At 42.8% G+C, this 19,464-nt stretch overlaps 2 protein-coding genes across 9 annotated transcripts in view; one reads left to right on the forward strand and one right to left on the reverse strand.

Moving 5' to 3' along the window:
- The window catches only part of LOC145509620 (uncharacterized), a 533,964-nt gene that overhangs the window by 447,708 nt on the left and 66,792 nt on the right, over window positions 1-19,464 (forward strand). Inside the window, exon 7 of one of the 6 annotated variants that reach the window (XR_014056246.1) lies at window positions 13,288-13,769. The exons of the other annotated variants lie outside the window; for them this stretch is intronic. The gene's annotated coding sequence lies outside the window, so the exon portion shown is untranslated. Of the gene's footprint in view, window positions 1-13,287; window positions 13,770-19,464 lie in introns of those variants that run through there. 6 annotated transcript variants of the gene reach the window in all.
- The window catches only part of PCSK1 (proprotein convertase subtilisin/kexin type 1), a 101,412-nt gene that overhangs the window by 17,392 nt on the left and 64,556 nt on the right, over window positions 1-19,464 (reverse strand). For 2 of the 3 annotated variants that reach the window (XM_081498833.1, XM_081498835.1), the window contains 6 exons: window positions 17,627-17,737; window positions 15,352-15,498; window positions 13,632-13,708; window positions 7,144-7,232; window positions 4,033-4,205; window positions 2,796-3,008 (listed from right to left, as the gene is read on the reverse strand). In XM_081498833.1, coding sequence (XP_081354959.1) covers window positions 2,796-3,008; window positions 4,033-4,205; window positions 7,144-7,232; window positions 13,632-13,708; window positions 15,352-15,498; window positions 17,627-17,737 — 810 coding nt within the window. The remainder of the gene's footprint in view (window positions 1-2,795; window positions 3,009-4,032; window positions 4,206-7,143; window positions 7,233-13,631; window positions 13,709-15,351; window positions 15,499-17,626; window positions 17,738-19,464) is intronic. The other variant, XM_081498834.1, reaches the window with a different exon arrangement.

Genomic DNA, 19,464 nt, shown 5'->3' on the forward strand with positions numbered 1-19,464 from the left:
AGTGATCCCGTCCCCGGGGGTTAACCCTACCGAGGACTGCATCTGCTCTGATCATGAAGCCCAGCTGATTCGATTCCCTACTTCCTCTTCTGAACCACAGGCGGATGTTTGCCATCTGCTGATATTTTAGCTCCCTCTCCTCTATATGCAACTTGTCTATAATTCTGGCATCAGAATGCCTTTTCTGGGGATGAAGTCCTCCCACTGTGAATTTTTTTTTTTTTTTCTCTACCGAGATTCCCAAATGAAATGCTGTCTGTAAAAAAGGGACTGTTTCAGAATCGCTGTGAATCATGCTGGCCCATTAATCATCAGGTCCATTGTGTTTGGCCTGTCATATTTAGAAATTTTGCCTCATGCCTAATTCCCCATTGCCTTCAGATCGACATTTGACTGCCTCTTCAGCAAAAGGAAGTTGTACTGATTTTGGCCACTTGAACTACTAGCACAAAACGTGTTTAGTGCGTTTCGTTTGCGCTCACTGTTGACGTCTTCTGACGGCCAGGAGTTAGCATCATATTTGTACTTTGAAAATGGTGAGGTTTTCAAATGAAAGTGTGCTAGACACAGATCTGGGCTCAGATTCTAAACTTGCCACATCTACTGATGTGCCCATGAGCAAGTCACTTGGTTTTCCCTGTCAAGGGAGGTTGACGTCTCTTTTTTTTTTTTTTTTTTTCATTTTTAAAATATTTGTTTTATTTTTATTATTCATTCAGCTGCACTGGGTCTTAGTTGCAGCATGTGGATCTTCAGCTGTGGCACGTGGGAATCTTAGTTCCCTGGTAGGGATCGAACTTGGGCAGCTTGCATTTGGAGCACAGAGTCTTAGCCACTGGACCACCAGGGAAGTCCCATGACTTTTACTTGGTTAAAACATTTCAAAGCATAAGAAAAATCTTCTAAAAACCTACTTTTATTTTAGAATATCAAGTTTAAATATTTTTTTAAAAATATTTGAGCTGAAATAGGAGGTGGAAAGGAAGACAAATTGGATGAGCCACTAAGGAGCATGGCTTAGGTTGACGTCTCTTGACTCAGATTTTGAAGCTGAAATGAGATCCTGTCTGTGAAAGCAAATTTTCACACAATGGTATTGCACGTAAGGAATTACCCTGGCTAATTTTAGCTTACTGAAGAGGTTGCTGAAACGAAGGGAAGAAACCAAAAAGACTTTCAATTAGTCTTCCTTAAGGACCACAGTGTTGTTGGTTGAACCAGAAGATGGGCCAAAGGATTGCTAGCAAGACACCCACCCAGTCTTTTGCACTGTGATTTTTAGCTAGAGATTTCAATGTGTGGGAGAGAAGTGTAAAAAAATAATTTGTTCCATTATCACCTCCTTTGGCTTCCCACTTGGAGTCGCTGAATATCTCAAGTGATAGTGGCTCTGTTCCTCCGAGGGCTGCGGAAGCAAGTTTGCCCTTTTTACCTGTTGACGCAAGTAAGCCCCCAGAGATGACTGTGCTGAGGAAGAGGTTTGCGTAAGACAAAGGCTGTGTTACTGCAACTGTCTCAAATAGAAGCCACCAGCTGTCTCTTCTGTGGCTGGTGTACCTAAAGAGGGATCTTTACAAAGATGCAAATTATTCCTTCTGCTTTGGAGCAGAGTGGCTCAGATGAGGGTCCGTCTATGAAATGATGACTCCAAAATGGACAATAGGCTATTTTTTTTGAAAAGCTACTCTGGACACCCACGGGATCATTAAGAGCCAGGGGCTGTGCATGCAAGCAGGACACGTGTCTAAAGGCTCTAAGTTATCTCTGCTGTCAAGAGCCCCTGGGTAGAATGTCACCATCTCTTTGAGTAATTGAGATACCAGAATGAGAGGCAGGCCAAGGCTTCCAAGTTGAGACCCCAGTTTTACTGTCTTAACTAGAGTAGGTTGCAGAGACAGAGTTCTAGAACAGTGATCTTGCATGAGGATCTTAGTTCTGACAATTGTGCTGAGATGCCATTAATATGAATTTTACACACATTCCAAAGGCTAATTATTAGGGGGTTGACCCACAATCTAATTGGATCTTGACTTATTATTTTATTGAGATTAAGATCTACATGCTTTAGCTAGTTGGTTCTTCTCTGGGTCACGAGTTAAGTTTGAGGCTTTACATTTTTAAATTAAAAATGCCTCTCTTTGTTCTCAAAGCCCCTGAATTGCCCGTCATCATCATGACCTTGAAGGGAAATCCAATAATTGCCCTTGGCAGTCTGACTCATGGAAGAGAAGGCACAGCCAAGCGTGGGCTGGAGATGCTCTCTGAGCATATAACCTTCCTAAGCTGCTTATTCGGATGCTGAGAAGTTCACCTCAGGGGAAACTTAGGCTGTTATTTTCCTGTAGGTCGTCCGTTCTTAGGAGACATAGCTGGTGCATGCTCCATACTTTTATCATCCGCTAAAGGGCAAGTCAGACATTCTCCCTGCTATTAGAGGATCAACAAGTACCAGGGTGGTAAAGCCCCCACAACCCTGAAATTGCCTTTAAGGCCGTTTTCAGGGAGGCATCGCACAAGCCAAAGAGACATTTGGCGTCTCAATCGTTGAATGACAAGTTGGTGGCTTCTCAGGGCTGAGTTTAGAAATGACTGAGAGGCAATAGCACCTTGGCAGGTCTATCATTTTCCCTGAGAGAGAAAACTTGCCGATACATACCCACCCTTCAGGTGAGTAACGTGCGAGTCTCCCCAGCTGAGACAGGAAGCTTAAGCAAATCCATATGACCCAAGGATCCTTTGGAAGGCGAACCATGCTCTCCTACCTAAGCAGAGGGAGGCAGACAAAAGCAGCTTACGATTCGCTGGTCGGTGTAGTCTCCGCTGCTGTACGAGGTGGCCAGCGTGGAGGAGCACTTCTCTGCATACCAGGGGGATAGGCCTTGCTGCGAGGCACTACTGATGGAGATGGTGTAGATGCTGTCTGTGTACCCATCGCAGTCACAGTTGTCTCCCTGACGCCCCCCATTCCCGGAGGCCCAGACGAAGATAGAGCCCTTTCCTTGCCTGCCCTAAAGGAAAAGCCAAAATTTACCATGTCTGTTATCATCTGCTGAGATTGCTGTCATCTCCCAATAAAATCCCCGACAAGTATATAAATACATGCGTGAAGTTCTCGGAGACAGGAATTTGTGATCTGTTTCATCTCCAGGTCCTCCAGTAGGAGGACGGCTCCTGAGACTGTGTTACAAGCTCCTGGTGGGCTCTGGCCTGCTGGTCCTCCTCCATCCGGGCCCTCTCTGGGATGGCGCGGAGTAAGGACTTTTCTTTGTTTTTTCTTTATTATGTGGATTCATAATCTGGCCTTTAGCACTCACTCATTTTTTTTTTTCTTTTTTTTTGGCCGTTCCCTTGGCTTATGTCACTCCATTTGAGTCTTTGAACTTCCTCTCTCCCTTTCTGCTTGAATCTTCTGGCTGACTGATAGCATGACAAAATCAGGCATTATTCAGATCTGCTTTGCAGCTGCGTTAAAAGGGGACTTTTCAATTGAATGGAACTCGTCAAGGCTACTCTTTCTATGGTTTTTTCAATTTGTGCTCTCCAAAGTTTCTACTTTTGTTTCATCCTGTGCACAACAGGGCCTTAGAATCTTGGCAAGGATGCCCTCAACCCCAGTGTCAGAACAACACAGCCAAGGCACAGGTGTCCACCAGGCACGTGCAGAGAGGGAGGCGGCACATTCCTGAACTGAAGGGTGCCTTTTCAGAGTATCTGAAAGAAGTCCGGGGAGTAGTTTACCTAGTATAGATGTTCAGAAGCAGCAGGAAAATGAGAAAGGACCTATCCCGAGTATTTTTTTAAAGTAAATATCCTAAGAGGAGTGAATAGCTGTTGAATGTCAGGCCCAAATGGGGAAGACATTAACTTCCATCCCTCTGAAGGATGATTTGGCTCTCTAAATGCAGTTCAGATCATTAAGAGCAACAAGAAATTCACAACCATTTCTTTGCACATAAGCTAAGTGTTCTTCCTTTCTCTTCCTATTCCAGGGGTCAGGTTTCATTTCAACCGGGTCTGTGTTAAGCATCTCACCTGTTTGACACCATATTCAAAAGCCTTCTGGGCCAGTCGGCCAGGCCCCTCCACAGTTTTCCCGTCATCGTTAGGGCCCCAGCTCGCACTGTAAATATCCACATGCCCAGGATTAAATCCAATTGAGCTGGCTTCAATAGCATCGGTCACAATGCCATCTAGCATTCTTATGCCTGAACAGCAAAACAGACAAATACAAAATACGTTGATGTCAGTGTGTGCATGCAGAATGGCACAAGGCTCTTAATATTTTATTCTTCAAAGGACTCTCCACAGAGTCAAAAAGAGGGTAACCATTGTATGTCCCGAATGCCTGTGACCCAGCTGCTAACAGCACCACAGGAAGATACAAGTCACTGCCTCCAGAAGCTTTCTTTATCTGCCCTTTAGAGGTAACTATTTGTGCTCTGCAGTGGGCACAGTTGTTGTCAATTATAAAAATGTCATGGGCGTGTAGACACTGCTGTATTTAAAGTGGGTAACCAACAAGAACCTACTGTGTAGCACAGGAAACTCTGCTCAGTATTATGAGGCAGCCTGAGTGGGAGGGGAATCTGGGGGAGAATGGATACATGTATATGTACAGTTGAGTCCCTTCGCTGTTGATCTGAAATGATCACAACATTGTTAATTGGCTATACCCCAATAGAAAATGAAAAGTTTTTTTTAAAAAAAGCTAAAATATAATCAGTAAGAATAAAAGCTTATTTTTCCACTGGAAAAAAATGTCTCCCCTCCCCCTGCTGACCTAATAACCTGAAAATGATGGGATAGTTTTCAGAAAGAGGCATCAAACAACCCTCTGTCAACATGCCTGCTCATGACTAGACCTTGAACGGCTGTGGCCCAGCCAGCACCTTACAAAGGGCTCTGGACGGGAAACGGCGCAGCTCGAGCAGACCTACCTACAAAAGGAGACTAACAAATAGGGAAAGAACTCTTGTTTCCAAGCATTGATTAAAAATAACCCAGAGGCCATTCTTTTATTTGCAAAGGAACATGCTTCCTTTTCTCCTAAATAATTTCAAGGATGAAATCATTGCCATGGATTTCACTCCTGAGGGGGAATCATTTCTCATCAGGAGAAGGCAGATTCAGTGGCTCTCATTGCTTTCCAACAGGCTGTCACCCATCATCAGACTCACAGACACAAGAGCCAGGAAGGCAAAAGCAGTTTAGACAGATATCGGCAGCTACCTGGTTATTGCTGGCTTCAGGCTAGTGATGCGATGGAGTGCACAGCCTTAGGTTTTCACACTACTGTTTACGATGGGGCATGGGTAAAGGAACGTGGAGCTGACATGACTAGTAGAAGTCATATTTATTTTTTTAAGAAAATTGTTTAAATGCATTTGGGGAAAAAAAAAAATCCCAGCTTTACTATTTGCGAGCTCTGTGATCTTGGGCAAGCCACTTCTCTGTGCCTCAGTTTCTTCAACTGTAAAATGGGTTTGATCACAGCTCATGTGCATTAAGGATATACTGTATGCAGTTACCATTACACAGGCCTTAAATGTGTGAACTTATCTATCCTTATGACAACCATTTGGGTGGATGCTGTAATTTTCCCCAGGGAGAGAGACTGAGGTCAGAGAGGGATGGGGACTTGCCCAAGGCCACACAGCTTGCAACTGGGAAGCTGGGACTTGAAGCCCAGAAATCTGGCACTCAGATCCATCCTGTTAACTTCCAGGATGTGGATCCTATGTTGGGAGTTAAATGATGGACACACAGTAGGTGTGTTTTAGTTTCCTTGAGGATCTTGCTACTGATTCCTCCTCTGTAAAATGAAAGGGTGAGATGATTCTCTCACAGACTATAGCTACTTTGTTCATCATTCCTTAGAATGTGCTTTCTTTTTCTAGGTGATTATGTAACTTGTGCTCCTGCCTTCATTTTCTGTAGATTAACGTGTCACTTTGACAATGCTGGCATCAAAGGAATCAGGAATGACCTCTAAAACCTAGGAGTATGTGCCGTGTTAGTGAGAGATGCATTCTGTATGCTAGGATGTATATTTATTTGATTTCTGGAAAGGATTACAAAACCACATTCAAGGTATGCTCATGTAGAGCTTGAAGGAGTCTCACCATCATGGCCATGTTCTACAATGAATCTTTTTTGTTGTGGTTTCAGAAAACAAATCAAATGCAAAACTAATAATGTAACCATGAGCTCCTGAGGAAGGGCTAGTGTGAAGAGGAGAGGCAAGTGTTTTATTCTCTCTGATCCCCTGCAGATCCAGAGGAACATGGATGGGCAACAGTGGGGTCTCTTGTCTTCACGTTGGTGTCAGCCAACTGACACAGCGGCAGGAGGTTGGGGGCTGAGGGGAGAACAAAGTGCTCATTTCAGGATCCTCCCTGCCTCGAAGCAGCTCTGCTGTTGTACTCCGGGCCCCAGGTCTTGTCCTGTGGCTGTCTCGTGTGGCCACAGCTTTCTCTTTCCAGTTTCCATGACTACTTCCTCCCTTGGCTCCACTAGGTCTGAAGGTGGTAACATCTGCTTACAACAGTCACTTGTTGGTTCTCTTTAACTCTTGTAAATAGTTCCTTTATCAAATTGTGCTGATGGAACTTGCCATATGCTTACCCATAAAGACATTGAAACAACCAGAGATTCTAAATTCTTGCTACTACAGATAAATAACCTTTGTCTTCTTTCTGTAATACATATGCATTCTTTTAATTTATTTTTTTGGCTCGTCTTCATTGTGAACTGAAGGACTACAGAACTGAAGGGCAGGGAAAGTCTTTGCCTAAATTTACCTTTTCCTTCTGTTCTCTTAGCAAGCACTCACTAACAAGCCCTTCTAAATCAGAACACAGAGAAAATTAGATTTGCTTTGAAAGCTATTAAACATTTCCATCCCCGTCCCCGCCCGCCCCCAACCCCCGCAACAGAGATGTATGGGCTTTATTCAGGTATCATTTTCTGAGAACCCAGATCCATTGATTTGCACATTTCAAATCACACTCAAGTTCTGTAGCAAATTTTACATGGGGTTCACTTCTTCCTCTGGTTGTTGAAAAATCCCCTCTGCCCACCCCATTTACATCAGTTAACACAAGACTCAAAGTGTGAATCTACGGGAACAACCCTCTGCTTTACCTCCAACTTTGGAATTGTATGCAACTCCGACCCCACACTTGTGATTATTTGCTTGCATCGCAATTTCTCCTGCACATCTGGTCCCATGTCTGAGGATGAGAAAATAGAATTTATAAAATGTAAATGAGGGCAAACATTGGTTTTGCATACAAATCGGCGGTCCATGGATATACTGACTTTTGTCAGCCTTGTTGCCGGTTTTTATCCCTTCAGTGTTAGAAGACGTGTAGATAGGTGAAGGGAACAAGTACCGGAGCCCAAGTATATGAGTTTAAATTCTAGCTTCTGCCACTAAACTAGTGATATGACCTTGGGAAAGTGACTGGTCCTCCCATGAAATACTAAGTATGCAGAACACTTAGAACGGTGGCTGGTGTACAGAAAGAACCAGGAAGCATTAGCTATTAATACTGACTATGAGCAGCTCTGACACTTTCAGAAACCACCTGAAAGAAATGGTTTGGGGCCCATGCTTTTTGGTGTTGAAGTGACCCCTTCCCTTCCCCCTCACTAGTGACTTCCTTGGATTAGGTTAACCTGGACCAGTCTTAGGGGGATATATAGGACAGAGCCCCCTCTCAAGCCCTCCTCTCCTCCTCTAACCATACACCAGACTAAAACATCCGAAGGTTTCCTGGTCCCAAGAGGATTTCAAAATTTTTAACAGGGCACTCCAGGCTATTTGGGATGCAAGGGTGCTCCTGCAACTCTAATTGGGACCAGAAGACTGAACAAGACTAGTTTTGCAACCAGACGATGAGGGTAATTTATGATTTCAGAGCATTTGGGGTGAAAAGAAAATCCATCTCTTAAACAGACCAAAGTCTACCGTTAAAGTATCATATCTGAAATTCTGGAGATAGTGATTATCTTTTCCCGTCACCTTCCTGACCTCAGGAGGGTCAATAAGTTGAGGGAACTTTAATGTGAACTTGGTTGCTTCATGACTTTATTCCATTGTGAAAGCTCCCAGAACAGCATGAAGGCTGTGGACGCCTTTGAAGGAGCCCTGACCACATATGCTGACACAGAGGGAAAAAGAGCAAGGGTTAGGTCTGAGCAAAAGTCAGCCAGCTCCTTCTGATTACTACTGATTACTACTCTACTGGAATTTAGGCCAGAATGAAATATAAAAATCCTTAATTGACTGGTCTTTTAAAATAAACCTGTTTCACTTTTCTTTTTTTACCTAAAATACTAAAGATGATTTCCTGGTATCCTTCCACTGAATGATGGCCTCCTTTATGTTAATACTGGATAGGAGTCCTAAGTCAGAACAGTGTACTTCAACAGTCTTCCCTAATGTAGCAGGCACTGACTTCTTGTTGGTCTTCTAACATTTTCCTGTTTGGGGAAGTAACCCTAGGCCACTCCTTGTGAGTCTCTGTCATGAGACTTGCCCTCCCAGACAGCTTTCAAGTACTGATGCTTTAAGTTCCATGAGAGCCTTGTGGATCTTGCTATGAGGCGTTCTCTGTTGAGAATGAAGCTAAGTGGAGGTGAGCAGTGCTAGGAGATGGAGATAGAGTAATTGGTGTCCTGAAGGCATATTATTTGAGTTTCTGGATCTTGCCTTGCCTGAAGCTGATCATCTCTTGGGTAAAAATATTTTAAAATCTCCATTTTACTTAATTTTCGAGTTAGGATTCTCTCACTTGCAACTGAAGCTGTCCCGACCAATACATCCTTTCTCTGCAAAATGCGTGCATATTGAACATGAAGAAGGCATCTTATGCTTCTTTGGGGGCTTAGCCCTCTCTGCCTTCGTAGAAGGGAAAATTCAGTGCCATCCTCTGAGAAATATGCTACCAGAAGTCACCACCACCTGAATTTCTGTTCATACAAAATGGAAGACAGTGCCCAAGATAACAAAGTCTCCAGGCGGACAGATAGAGCTTATAGAATCAACCTGTGAGCAGACATCTCCAGCACTGTACCTCTGTCCTAAAAATGATGCAAGGTGACACTACCTATTATTTATCTCTCTTTATATACTAAGGACTATTTTCTTTAAAAAAAAAGTAGGATCACGTGCAAATAGGAATTGATATCTTTTCCTCCTCTTATCCTCACTTCTCACCTCTGTACCTTGAGAAAAAGAAGACTTTATCAAAGTGCTTCAGTGACATTCTTTTTAGACCTATGGCTTTCTTCCCTTAAATCAGCCTCTGGGGTAAAAGCACCCTCTATTATCTTAGAACAATGGTTGTAATTGGCATTTAAACAAATTTATTTAAAAAAAATTATTTCAGAAGGTAATTTAAATACTACTGTGGCACTTGTTAAAATATCCTTGCCATACATGTTATATAGCTAGAAAAATAATCTGTAATTTTTGTTGAAATATTGATTACAAATTCACGCTAGATTACTAGTAAGAGTTACCTGCACTGTTAAGATTTTGCTATTTAGTGATGCCTCTCTTGATTTGCAGAGAAGAATTCAAATGCAGCTTTTATTAGCTTCATTTACATAGTAATAAAGAACAGCAGCAACACAGATAGTTTAGAGAGATAAAGCCCTTGGAACCGGGAGATAATAGGTCTCTAACTGCTACGAAGGCCAAGACAAAATGGGGCAATTCATTTTCTAAACTTAAGGGATTTATTTCTGACACTATGCTGGAAGGGTAACTAACACTGTTTTTTATTGTGCCTTTTGATAAATGATGGGGATGTTAGTTTTTTGGTTGATAATCAAGAGGACCCTGAGAGATAGTTGCTTTTTGTGTAATTTTCAAATAGCAGATTCCGAATTGGCTCAGAAAATTGACTTGTCTCTGCTTCTGCTCTTATCAGATGATATTATTCTTGTCATGCTTTTTTCCTCACTGAAAGGAGTTCTACCTTAGTTGCTAAATGAGAAGCCTTAATCATCATTATCATAGTACATGTTTAACTTGTTCTATGTACCAGACACTATCCAGGTCAATTATATATATAAACCTATTTAATCACCACAAATCCCCAATGAAATAGGTGCCATCATTATCTCTTTGGTTGTTGTTCAGTCGCTCAGTCGTGTCTGACTCTTTGTGACCCCATGGACTGCAGCACATCAGGCTTCCCTGTCCTTCACCATCTCCCAGAGTTTGCCCAAACTCAAGTCCATTGAGTCGATGATGCCATCCAACTGTCTTGTCCTCTCTCATCCCCTTCTCCTCCTGCCTTCAGTCTTTCCCAGCATCAGGGTCTTTTCTAATGTGTAAGCTTTTCATATCCGGTGGCCAAAAGGATTGGAGCTTCAGCATCAGTCCTTCTAGTGAATATTAAGGACTGATCTCCTTTAGGATGGACTGGTTTGATCTCCTCTCAGTCCAAGGGACTCTCAAGAGTCTTCTCCAACATCACAGTTCAAAAGCATCAATTCTTTGTTGTTTAGCCTTCTTTATGATCCCACTCTCACATCCATACATGATTACTGGAAAAACCACAGCTTTGACTATACAGACCTTTGTCAGCAAAGTAGTGTCCCTGCCTTTTAGTATGCTGCCTAGGTTGGTCATAGCTTTTCTTCCAAGCAGCAAGTGTCTTTTAATATCATGGCTGCAGTCACTATCTGCAGTGATTTTGGAGCCCAAGAAAATAAAAGTCTGTCACAGTAGATGATAAAACTAGTCACAAAGAAGTTAAATAACTTGCTCATGGTCACTCAGCTATTAAGTGAAAGATCTAAGAATTGATCTAAATCTAACTGCAAAGTCTGTGCCCTTAAGTGTTTGGCTGTGCTACCCTAACTCTATACTATGTGCACGGTCCATGGTCTGCTATGCTCTGGAAGCTCACAGTTTTCAGGCACAAATTAAATAAAATCGTATAGGCTGCTCCTTGGGGCCTTTGAAACTCTGTGAATTGGCTATCATCAGTACCATGAGTTGCAAGTCCCTTTTGTTTGGCAGGGGGAAAGAAGGACATCTGAGTTCCCCTTTTCACAAGTACAAAACTCCAAGAATATCATTTCACCAGGTATTTACCTATCATGGGTCTGCCACACAAGTCATCACCCACATTGGATCCTGGACCAGACCCAAGGCACACTGCCTAGGAAGGAGGCTGGGCTGACACCTCCAGCTAACAGTCTCCTCAGCTGAACCCATGTGGTGGGAGCAGATTTCCCTCTTAGTCTTGACCAAGGGAGTGGAATGAGAGTTGGCACTTCTAGTTCATTCTAGGAAGAGTGCCCTTTTATCCCCAGCACTTATTGCCCATTCCCTTAGGTGGTTTCTTTTAGGAGCGTAGGTAACAGGGACTTGGTCAACATTTTTGGAGACAAAATTAAAAAAATAGAGGCAGAGTGAGGTGAGTGACTTCCTCAAAGCCATCCTCCTTTCTGGTAATTGGCAGAACCCTCACTGCCAGCCAGGCTAACATTGCAAGGTCCTGCTGTAAAAGGATAGATGTCCCTCTCTGTCCCACACAGCCCTCACTCAGAAATATGGCTGAACATTTGTCTGGGGGAGTCCTGCTCTAAGTTTCTGAGACATCCCACTTTCCTCCAAGGGGGTCTCCCTCATGGTTCCTTTTGTGTTGTTACTGGAATATTCTAACCTCTAGGGCTACTTGCGGTTGACCCCTTTAAAAGATAAGTACTAGAAGAAATAAATGATACCTCCCCAAGCCTCCCTTTCCCCTCTAGGGAAGAAATATACACCCTGAAGTTGAAGCCAAGTCCTTGAGCTCCAGACTCCCTTCCTGGGGTTTGTTGGCCTTCTGGAGGAGGACAATCCAATGTAACAGCTTTAGGTCAACAGTACAGCACCAGCCACGTGGGAATTCTGAGACAGTAAGGGAGAAACTGGGAGGGAAGGTGAAAGCGAGTAAGAGAGAGAACTGATTGCCCCAAGTTGGATACTAATCCAAGAGGGAGGAAGAAAGGAAAGGGAAGTACATTGTATGACAGCCACAGAAAGCTTTTCCCTGCTAGCTCTTTCCATCCCCCCTGGTAGCAGTGCTCATTTTGCCTTGACTTGCATCTCTTTTGGTGTAAGTTCCTTTTGGGTGAAGCAAATGAAGCAGAAAGAGTGAAATGTCTCCTTCAAGTCTGTGAGAGATATCTTTATGCACAAAGATAAGTTTTCCCATGGGCATGGACACAGGGCTGTGTGCCTAGAGGGTGAAGTTCCTTTGGAGCTAAGAAAAAAGTTAAAATGTCTCTTGCCTTTGCGTCTTCATTTGCCTCGTTGCTTTGCCAAGTCTGGCTCTTAGCCTCTCTCATCACCCTGTGGATACTATGGAGAGTTAGCTCAGGAGTCAGAAGATGTCCTTTGCCTCTTCCTTTTAGAATTAAAATACCCAGAAGAAACTCGGGAACAGACTAATTAGCCCAGTGCCCTGGAGACTGTGTTGGATTTGAGGGCCAAGCCTTATGGTATATTTCTCGTGTCTGGTGTCTTGCCATACTCTTCTGAGGGAACTAGTGAGCATGGTTGTGGCCACCATAGGAAGTCGTAGTGGTTTGTTATTTTGGCAATCTGTATTTCTCTTCGTGGCTAGCAACAAGCATGTTGCTAATAGTAAAAGATTCATAGAGGAAATAGGTGCAAGGGTAATGGAGTGAAGATTTTTATTGTTTATGCTTTGGACTGCAAAGAAATCACGGAGAAGGCAATGGCACCCCACTCCAGTACTCTTGCCTGGAAAATCCCGTGGACGGAGGAGCCTGGTAGGCTACAGTCCATGGGGTCGCTAAGAGTCGGACATGACTGAGCGACTTCACTTTCACTTTTCCCTTTCATGCACTGGGGAAGGAAATGGAAACCCACTCCAGTATTCTTGCCTGGAGAATCCCAGGGATGGCAGAGTCTGGTGGGCTGCCGTCTATGGGGTCGCACAGAGTCAGACATGACTGAAGCGACTTGGCAGCAGCAGCAGCAGCAAAGAAATCAAACCAGTCAGTCCTGAAGGAAATCAACCCTGAGTATTCATTGAAAGAACTGTTGCTGAAGCTGAGGCTCCAAAAAATACTTTGCCACCTGTTGAATAGCTGACTTGTTGGAAAAGACCCTGATGCTGATAAAGATTGAAGGCAAAAGGAGAAAGGGGCAGCAGAGGATGAGATGGTTAGATAGCATCATCAGCTCAATGAATGTGAGTCTGAGCAAACTCTGGGAGATACTGAAAGACAGGGGAGCCTGGTGTGCTGCAGTCCATGGGATCGCAAAGAGTCGAACACGATTTAGTGACTGAACAACAACAACAAATGTCCCAAATATTTTTTCTAAAGCCATAGCTATTCAGTAACATTTGAGGGGAACATTTCATAGTATAAGAAGAAAGTTTAATTGAAATATAGTCCTGTAAGCCAAAAGGAATATAAAAATAGAAGCTTCTGTTTCCTGTTTTAAAAGCAACAAAATGTTGTAGTATGGATGGTGTCCACGAGCATTTTCAGAGAGCAAAATGTGAATCATATTTATAGTGTAATTTTCTCAAATAAGATAAAGGCATTTTGAAGCACTTACCCCCACCCCCAAATCCACATTTACTTACTTGTTCTCATTTGTGGGATCATATCGGGGAAATGGATCATGGTCATTATCGTTAAAATCATAGCTGGCCTCTGGATCCTAAAGAGAAAGCAAAAATAACACTGTAGCATCAAAAAAAAAAAAAAAAGAAAGAAAGAAAGATAGAAAAAGCAGTGCTTTCCGAGTCTTCTACCCCTGTCCTATTCCCATCCTGGCTGATGGCTTGAGAGTCTACAGTTTAGAGTTTCTGGCCCCGTTGCTGATCATTCATCACAGCCAGAAACCAGGCAGAGATGACGTGCACAGAGAAGTGAGCCAACAATTCTCAGTGAATGTTTCCAAACCTATAGAATCTCATAGGCTATTAGAACAGGATGAGTCAGAGTTTACTTAGTTCAACCACATCATTTTCCAAATGAGAAAACTGAGGCCCAGAGAAGTGGAATGGCTCAACTGGGCTGTAGAGCTAGTTAGTGACACTTTGACACTCATCTCTCCTAAGGATACAGGTGCAAAGAGCTGGCTGTGGGGTGGGGCTCAGGTCTACAGTGAGCTCTTTCAGCCACCCCAGTTACATAAAATAGACTGCTGTTCTCTGTATTTTGCTATCTTTTAATAATTGTGTCACCACTCCGGCTGTTCTCTATAGTTCTCTATCTTAATAATTGCTAATCTTTTTCATCTCTTCTTTTCCTCCCCATTTCCTTTGCTCTTTAGCTTTGGAACACTGGTTGAGTAGAACGGCTGGGATAAAGACAGGTGGTAGTATTCAAAATAAAACATGGATCTTTAAATGAAGACTTGAAATATTTTTAATTCATTAGTTTGCCTGTGCTGGGTCTTAGGTGTGGCTCATTGGATCTTCGATCTCTGTTGTGGCATGTAAGATCTTTTAACTGTGGCCTGGGGAATATTCAGTTGCAGTGTGCAAACTCTTAGTTGTGGCAGGTGGGATCTATTAATAGTTCCTTGACCAGGGATCGAACCCAGCCCCCTGCTTTGGGAGCATGGAGTCTTATCCACTGGACCACCAGGGAAGTCCCCTGCTGCTGCTGCTGCTAAGTCACATCAATCGTGTCTGACTCTGTGCAACCCCATAGACGGCAGCCCACCAGGCTCCTCCATCCACAGGATTCTCCAGGCAAGAATGCTGGAGTGGGTTGCCATTTTCTTCTCCAGGGAAGTCCCCTAAAGACCTAAAATATTATGGAGAACTTCATAAACAAATAGATAATTTACTTATTTCCCATTTTTGGTAAACTTTTCTCAGCTTGTCATTTTTGTACTGTGAAGTACATGCTTTGATTTGCATGGATGGAGTCACATTCACATAACTTCACAATGTGAGAGCTATTGACCCACAGGGAATGTGAGGAGGATGACTGTGAAAATGGTCTCAGACGTGAGGCTTGATCTGATTGCTTTCTTGTCCCCCAGTACTGAGTGGCATAGAATTTGAATGGCTTTTTAATAATTTAGCTGGTGTAAGTGCCTCCTCCAACCCCAACACACATAACTTTTGTACAGTCCTTGGCTTCAGTGAATTCTTTCAATGTCTAGTGATACAAAAAAAGAAGAAGAAGTTGATGTGCCCTGGCAGAGGGGTGAGGGAAGTAGCTGAAGCTTGGCTCATCAACCCCAGGGCTCACTCAGAGCACCTCCTGCTTGAGGGAAGTGAAGCCCAACAGTATGTCTGTGTAGACAGCTCCCTAAGCTGCAGGAATAGGAAGGCTTAGACTCACATAGTTGGCATAGATGTCTGTGTGATTCCACTCCAAGCCATCATCCAGTACAGTGATAACAACGCCTTTGCCTGTGATGCCTTTTTGCCAAACAGGTATCACATGGAGATCCAGCTTGGGCAGGGTTGCAGTCATCCTTGTATCTTGCTGGTTAAAAAAAACAAAGAAGCATTGGTAAAATCATAATTTGTTTGCTGTACAATGAGAACTGAAGCTCCAGTCTTGAGACCCATCTTTCTTTTTCCTGGGGTCATTCTATTCTTTAGAAGCAGGCAATTAGGTGAAATAAAAGACAAAGTTGAGGGTAGGACCAAGTAAATCATCATAGTTCTGCTCTTTTCCCAGTTGTTCCAATGGAAAATCACTCGAAAAGATGAATCACCCTGCGCCCCTTGTCTTTGAGCTGTGTGGCTTTGAGGAAGTTTATCCCTAAGTTGCTTTCCTTTATAACTACATGCTCAAGCTTTTCATCTACCGAAGCTTTATTTGCTGCCCCTCGTTTCCTTCTCCCCCAAATCCTAAACCTCCACTGACACACTGAACGTACTTTATTTTGTCTGGTTCACAGTTACTCATAGATGTTTTTATCTTTTTAATAACTTTTCTAAAAGAAAAAGCAGAACCTGGAATGCCCACGAGGCTGTGGTCTTACTAGGACTTTGAATTGAAGTGCCTGTTTCCAAGTATGAGTGATTTAGGGAGTCAGTATCTGTGAGAGGTGATTTAGGATTTTTTTTTCAGGTGACTTTTCTGGGAGTTACAGTATGTGGGGCTGTAAGGAAGAGAAATTGGACAGCAAGGCAATACAGATATGAGCACATCCCCAAACATTCAAGAGAGATGCATTAGAAGAGAGCCAGGTTTTCCGTGAAGGGATCAACAGGAAACTTACAAATGACAACAATCAAAAGTATCAGTGAATGCATTGCCCCCTGGCTGATGCCCTTCAGAAAGAGGAGGAACAAAACCAGAATTTTCTAGGCCAACATGAAGCCGAATCCCAGGAGGCTGGAACTGCACACAGATTGTTGGCCAAAGCCAGAGAAGGCTCTTTGTCAGTGAGAGGAACAATCACTGTGGCTGTTTAAGAGTGTGGCCTCTGGAGCTATGGACGATGGCCTCACCAGAAGAATCATGTGATTTTTAGCGAGTTATTCAACTTGCCAATGTCTCTGTTTCTTCATCTGTTAAGAGGGAATATTTATTATGTGTACAACAAAATGTTGCGTGAGAGCTAAATGAGTTAATTCATGTCAAACAGTTAGGATAGTATTAATACTTGGCACATGGTAGATGCACAGGTGTTAAGGAGTGTCTTCCACAGCGAGCAAGTCTCTTAGGTTAGGAGAGTTTCAAGAGGAATTGATCTCCTTTCCCGTCTGCTCTGCAACAAGGATGTCTAGGCCTCAGCTTATGGTTCTCATGAAATTTTATCTTTTACAATATTCTCAACAATAAGCACTTCTATTCACATGTGTTACTACAGTAGAGACTTAATGTGAAAACAGAAGGAAGAGCACTCTGCAGGCAGGCAGGCAGGAGCACGTACAGTTTCTCTACTCATGACCCACGTTCTAGTAGGGATTTGGTAACTGTCTTAAAGGTAGACTAAGTGTGCGTTAGTTGCTCAGTTGTGTCCGACTCTCTGCGACCCCATGGACTGTAGCCTGCCAGGCTCCTCTGTCTATGAGATTCTCTGGGCAAGAACACTGGAGTGGGTTGCCATTTCCTTCTTCAGGGGATCTTCCTGACCCAGGGATCGAACATGCCTGCATTGCAGGCAGATTCTTTACCATCTGAGCCACCAGGGAAGCCCCTTAAAGGTAGAACTGGTTTGCAAGTCTAGACATTAGCCTTCCTTTAGCCTAGTCCAGAGATTCTCACCTGGGAGCATGTAAGAATGGTCATTCAGGGCTATATGTACTGAATCACGTTCACTGTCCTCTTTGGGTGATTTAAAGTGTTCTCAGGAGTAACTTTGAGCAGGTTTGATTTTTGCCATGAATATTGTTTTGCAACCCTACCTTGCAAGACCCGATTCTTCTGTACTTATTCCAGATTAAACTTAAGGAGACTTCCTCTTGTAGAAGCTAAAGATCTGTGTTTTCAGATGTTCTCACACAGCCAAACAGAAGATCCAGATCATGGAAGGTCCCATTCACCCTGATCTCTGGGTAACACAGCCTTGTACTGAATTATCTGTTACTTAAAAATATCTATTGTACGGACATAACAAGTAACACAGGGCCTATGAAGTCCTCGTGCAGGTACTCACCAAGTACCACTGCTGATTCCACATTGGATCGTTGAAGAGGTCTAGTGCTGAGTCTCTTAGAACTGAACGTTTACTTCTCTCCTTTTCATACTGTTGTTCCGCCCATATCACCTACCAGGAGTTTTACAGCAAGAAAATCAACAGTTAAACAGCCACCTCTGGTGTAATCATCATCATCTTCCCTCTAACTAGCTCTAGTATTCTCTCCATCAGTGTTTTCACCTGACTACAGGTCACACTGGCAGCTCAGTGAGAATAAGGGCTTGCCCGCTGGGGAGATGATCATTTCCTCTATTATGGTAAAGTGTGCCTTTACGAGGAGGAGGAGTAGTCAGTGAAGTGATGGTTCCCTCAAATTATTGACACTGTGATTCCAGTGGAAGTAAAAGTTCAGCCTGCTTTCATCAGCAAATGGACCATAATACCCATTTTTATATTGAGGTTCCAAGGTTCCGTAGCTGAAAATTTGTCCATTTGCACGGAATGAGTCAACAAGCTAAGAGATCTCAGAGACTGCTGTTATGTTGCTCTTACAGCTTAATTTCTCTTTCTTTATTCACAAAAATAGGAATTGCAGATGTGACAAAAGATGGGAAAGGTGCTGTGTCTTTGCTGATTCAAAATTCTGGCTCCCCCGTGCTTCAACCTTCTGCTTAAGAGTATTTAATATGAGAAACAGATCTGGGATGATGAATGAGCCCTACTGACCATGCGCACTTATCATTAATTTTGTTTCATGTATTATGCAAGGGGATCTGACAATACAAAAATTACCTTTCCAACATTTATAGTGTAATCCTATTATACTTGAGGCCCCAAGAGGGTGAGGGGCTGCCTTGTGGTTATATTCATTATGAGATACTACTGTGCTCTGATTCTGCTGAGCAACATGACTGTTTCCTATCCAAAACATATCCTCTCTTTCGTACACATGATGATAGTCCAGTGTGTGATAGGATATTGCTAATGTGAGAATGCTAATGAGTCAGATCCAAAAATAAAAACTGAAAAATAATTTGCAGTTAAAGGATAAAACCGTCCAGTAAGACCATCTGAATTTCCAATTAGAAAACATACTGCAAACCTATTATAAACATCGGGAGGGACTTGAGGGTTGGAAATTAGTCACTATAATTTATTTTTAAAGTGCCTATATTTTCAAGCTTAATTGTTTTGGCTTAAAATACCTCAATGCTTGGAATGTACTGCCTGCCATCTGAGTTGGTCTTTGGAAGCTGGCTGCTAGGGAACAGGTACTAATCTTTGAGGGAGAGAGTCGCTTACAGTTAGAGATTTCATTAACAGACTTACAGATAGCATGTTGGTGCACTTCAGAGTGCTAATTTGGAAGAATATTATCCCTATCAAAAGAAGAGCAATAAAATGAAAATCAAGAGCATTTTTTAAAAAGTGGAATAAAAGAAGAGGCACTCTGCCATCTGGTCAGGTAAACAACCAATTGGTGGAAACAGAGTTATGATTAATGTCATTAACTCCAAATCCCATATTAGTCTCTGTAAGAGCAGACCAAATGGAACAGACCAAATTGGTAGCATCCTTCTACTATATATATAATAAGTATCATGTACTTAAGGGTAAATAATCCTTTTGGGATTTAATGCCCTTTGAGAAGAGCATTAAAAAGCATCTAGTCCAACCTTCCACTTCAAGCTTCAATAGGTTCTAGAATTTTTCCTGAAATTAAATTATTCTGGGGATAACTTTCATAGGATTATATAGACTCCTTTCTAATGAAGTTATTCTGGAGAGTAAATCCTTAGCTCTTCTTCACTATGTTTTGAGATTTCTCCCCCAAGTCAATTACTAAGGAATTACAA

This window comes from Giraffa tippelskirchi, chromosome 6 (assembly GCF_054371585.1).
Source record: "Giraffa tippelskirchi isolate mGirTip1 chromosome 6, T2T-mGirTip1v1.2.pri, whole genome shotgun sequence".
Taxonomy (NCBI): Eukaryota; Metazoa; Chordata; class Mammalia; order Artiodactyla; family Giraffidae; genus Giraffa; species Giraffa tippelskirchi.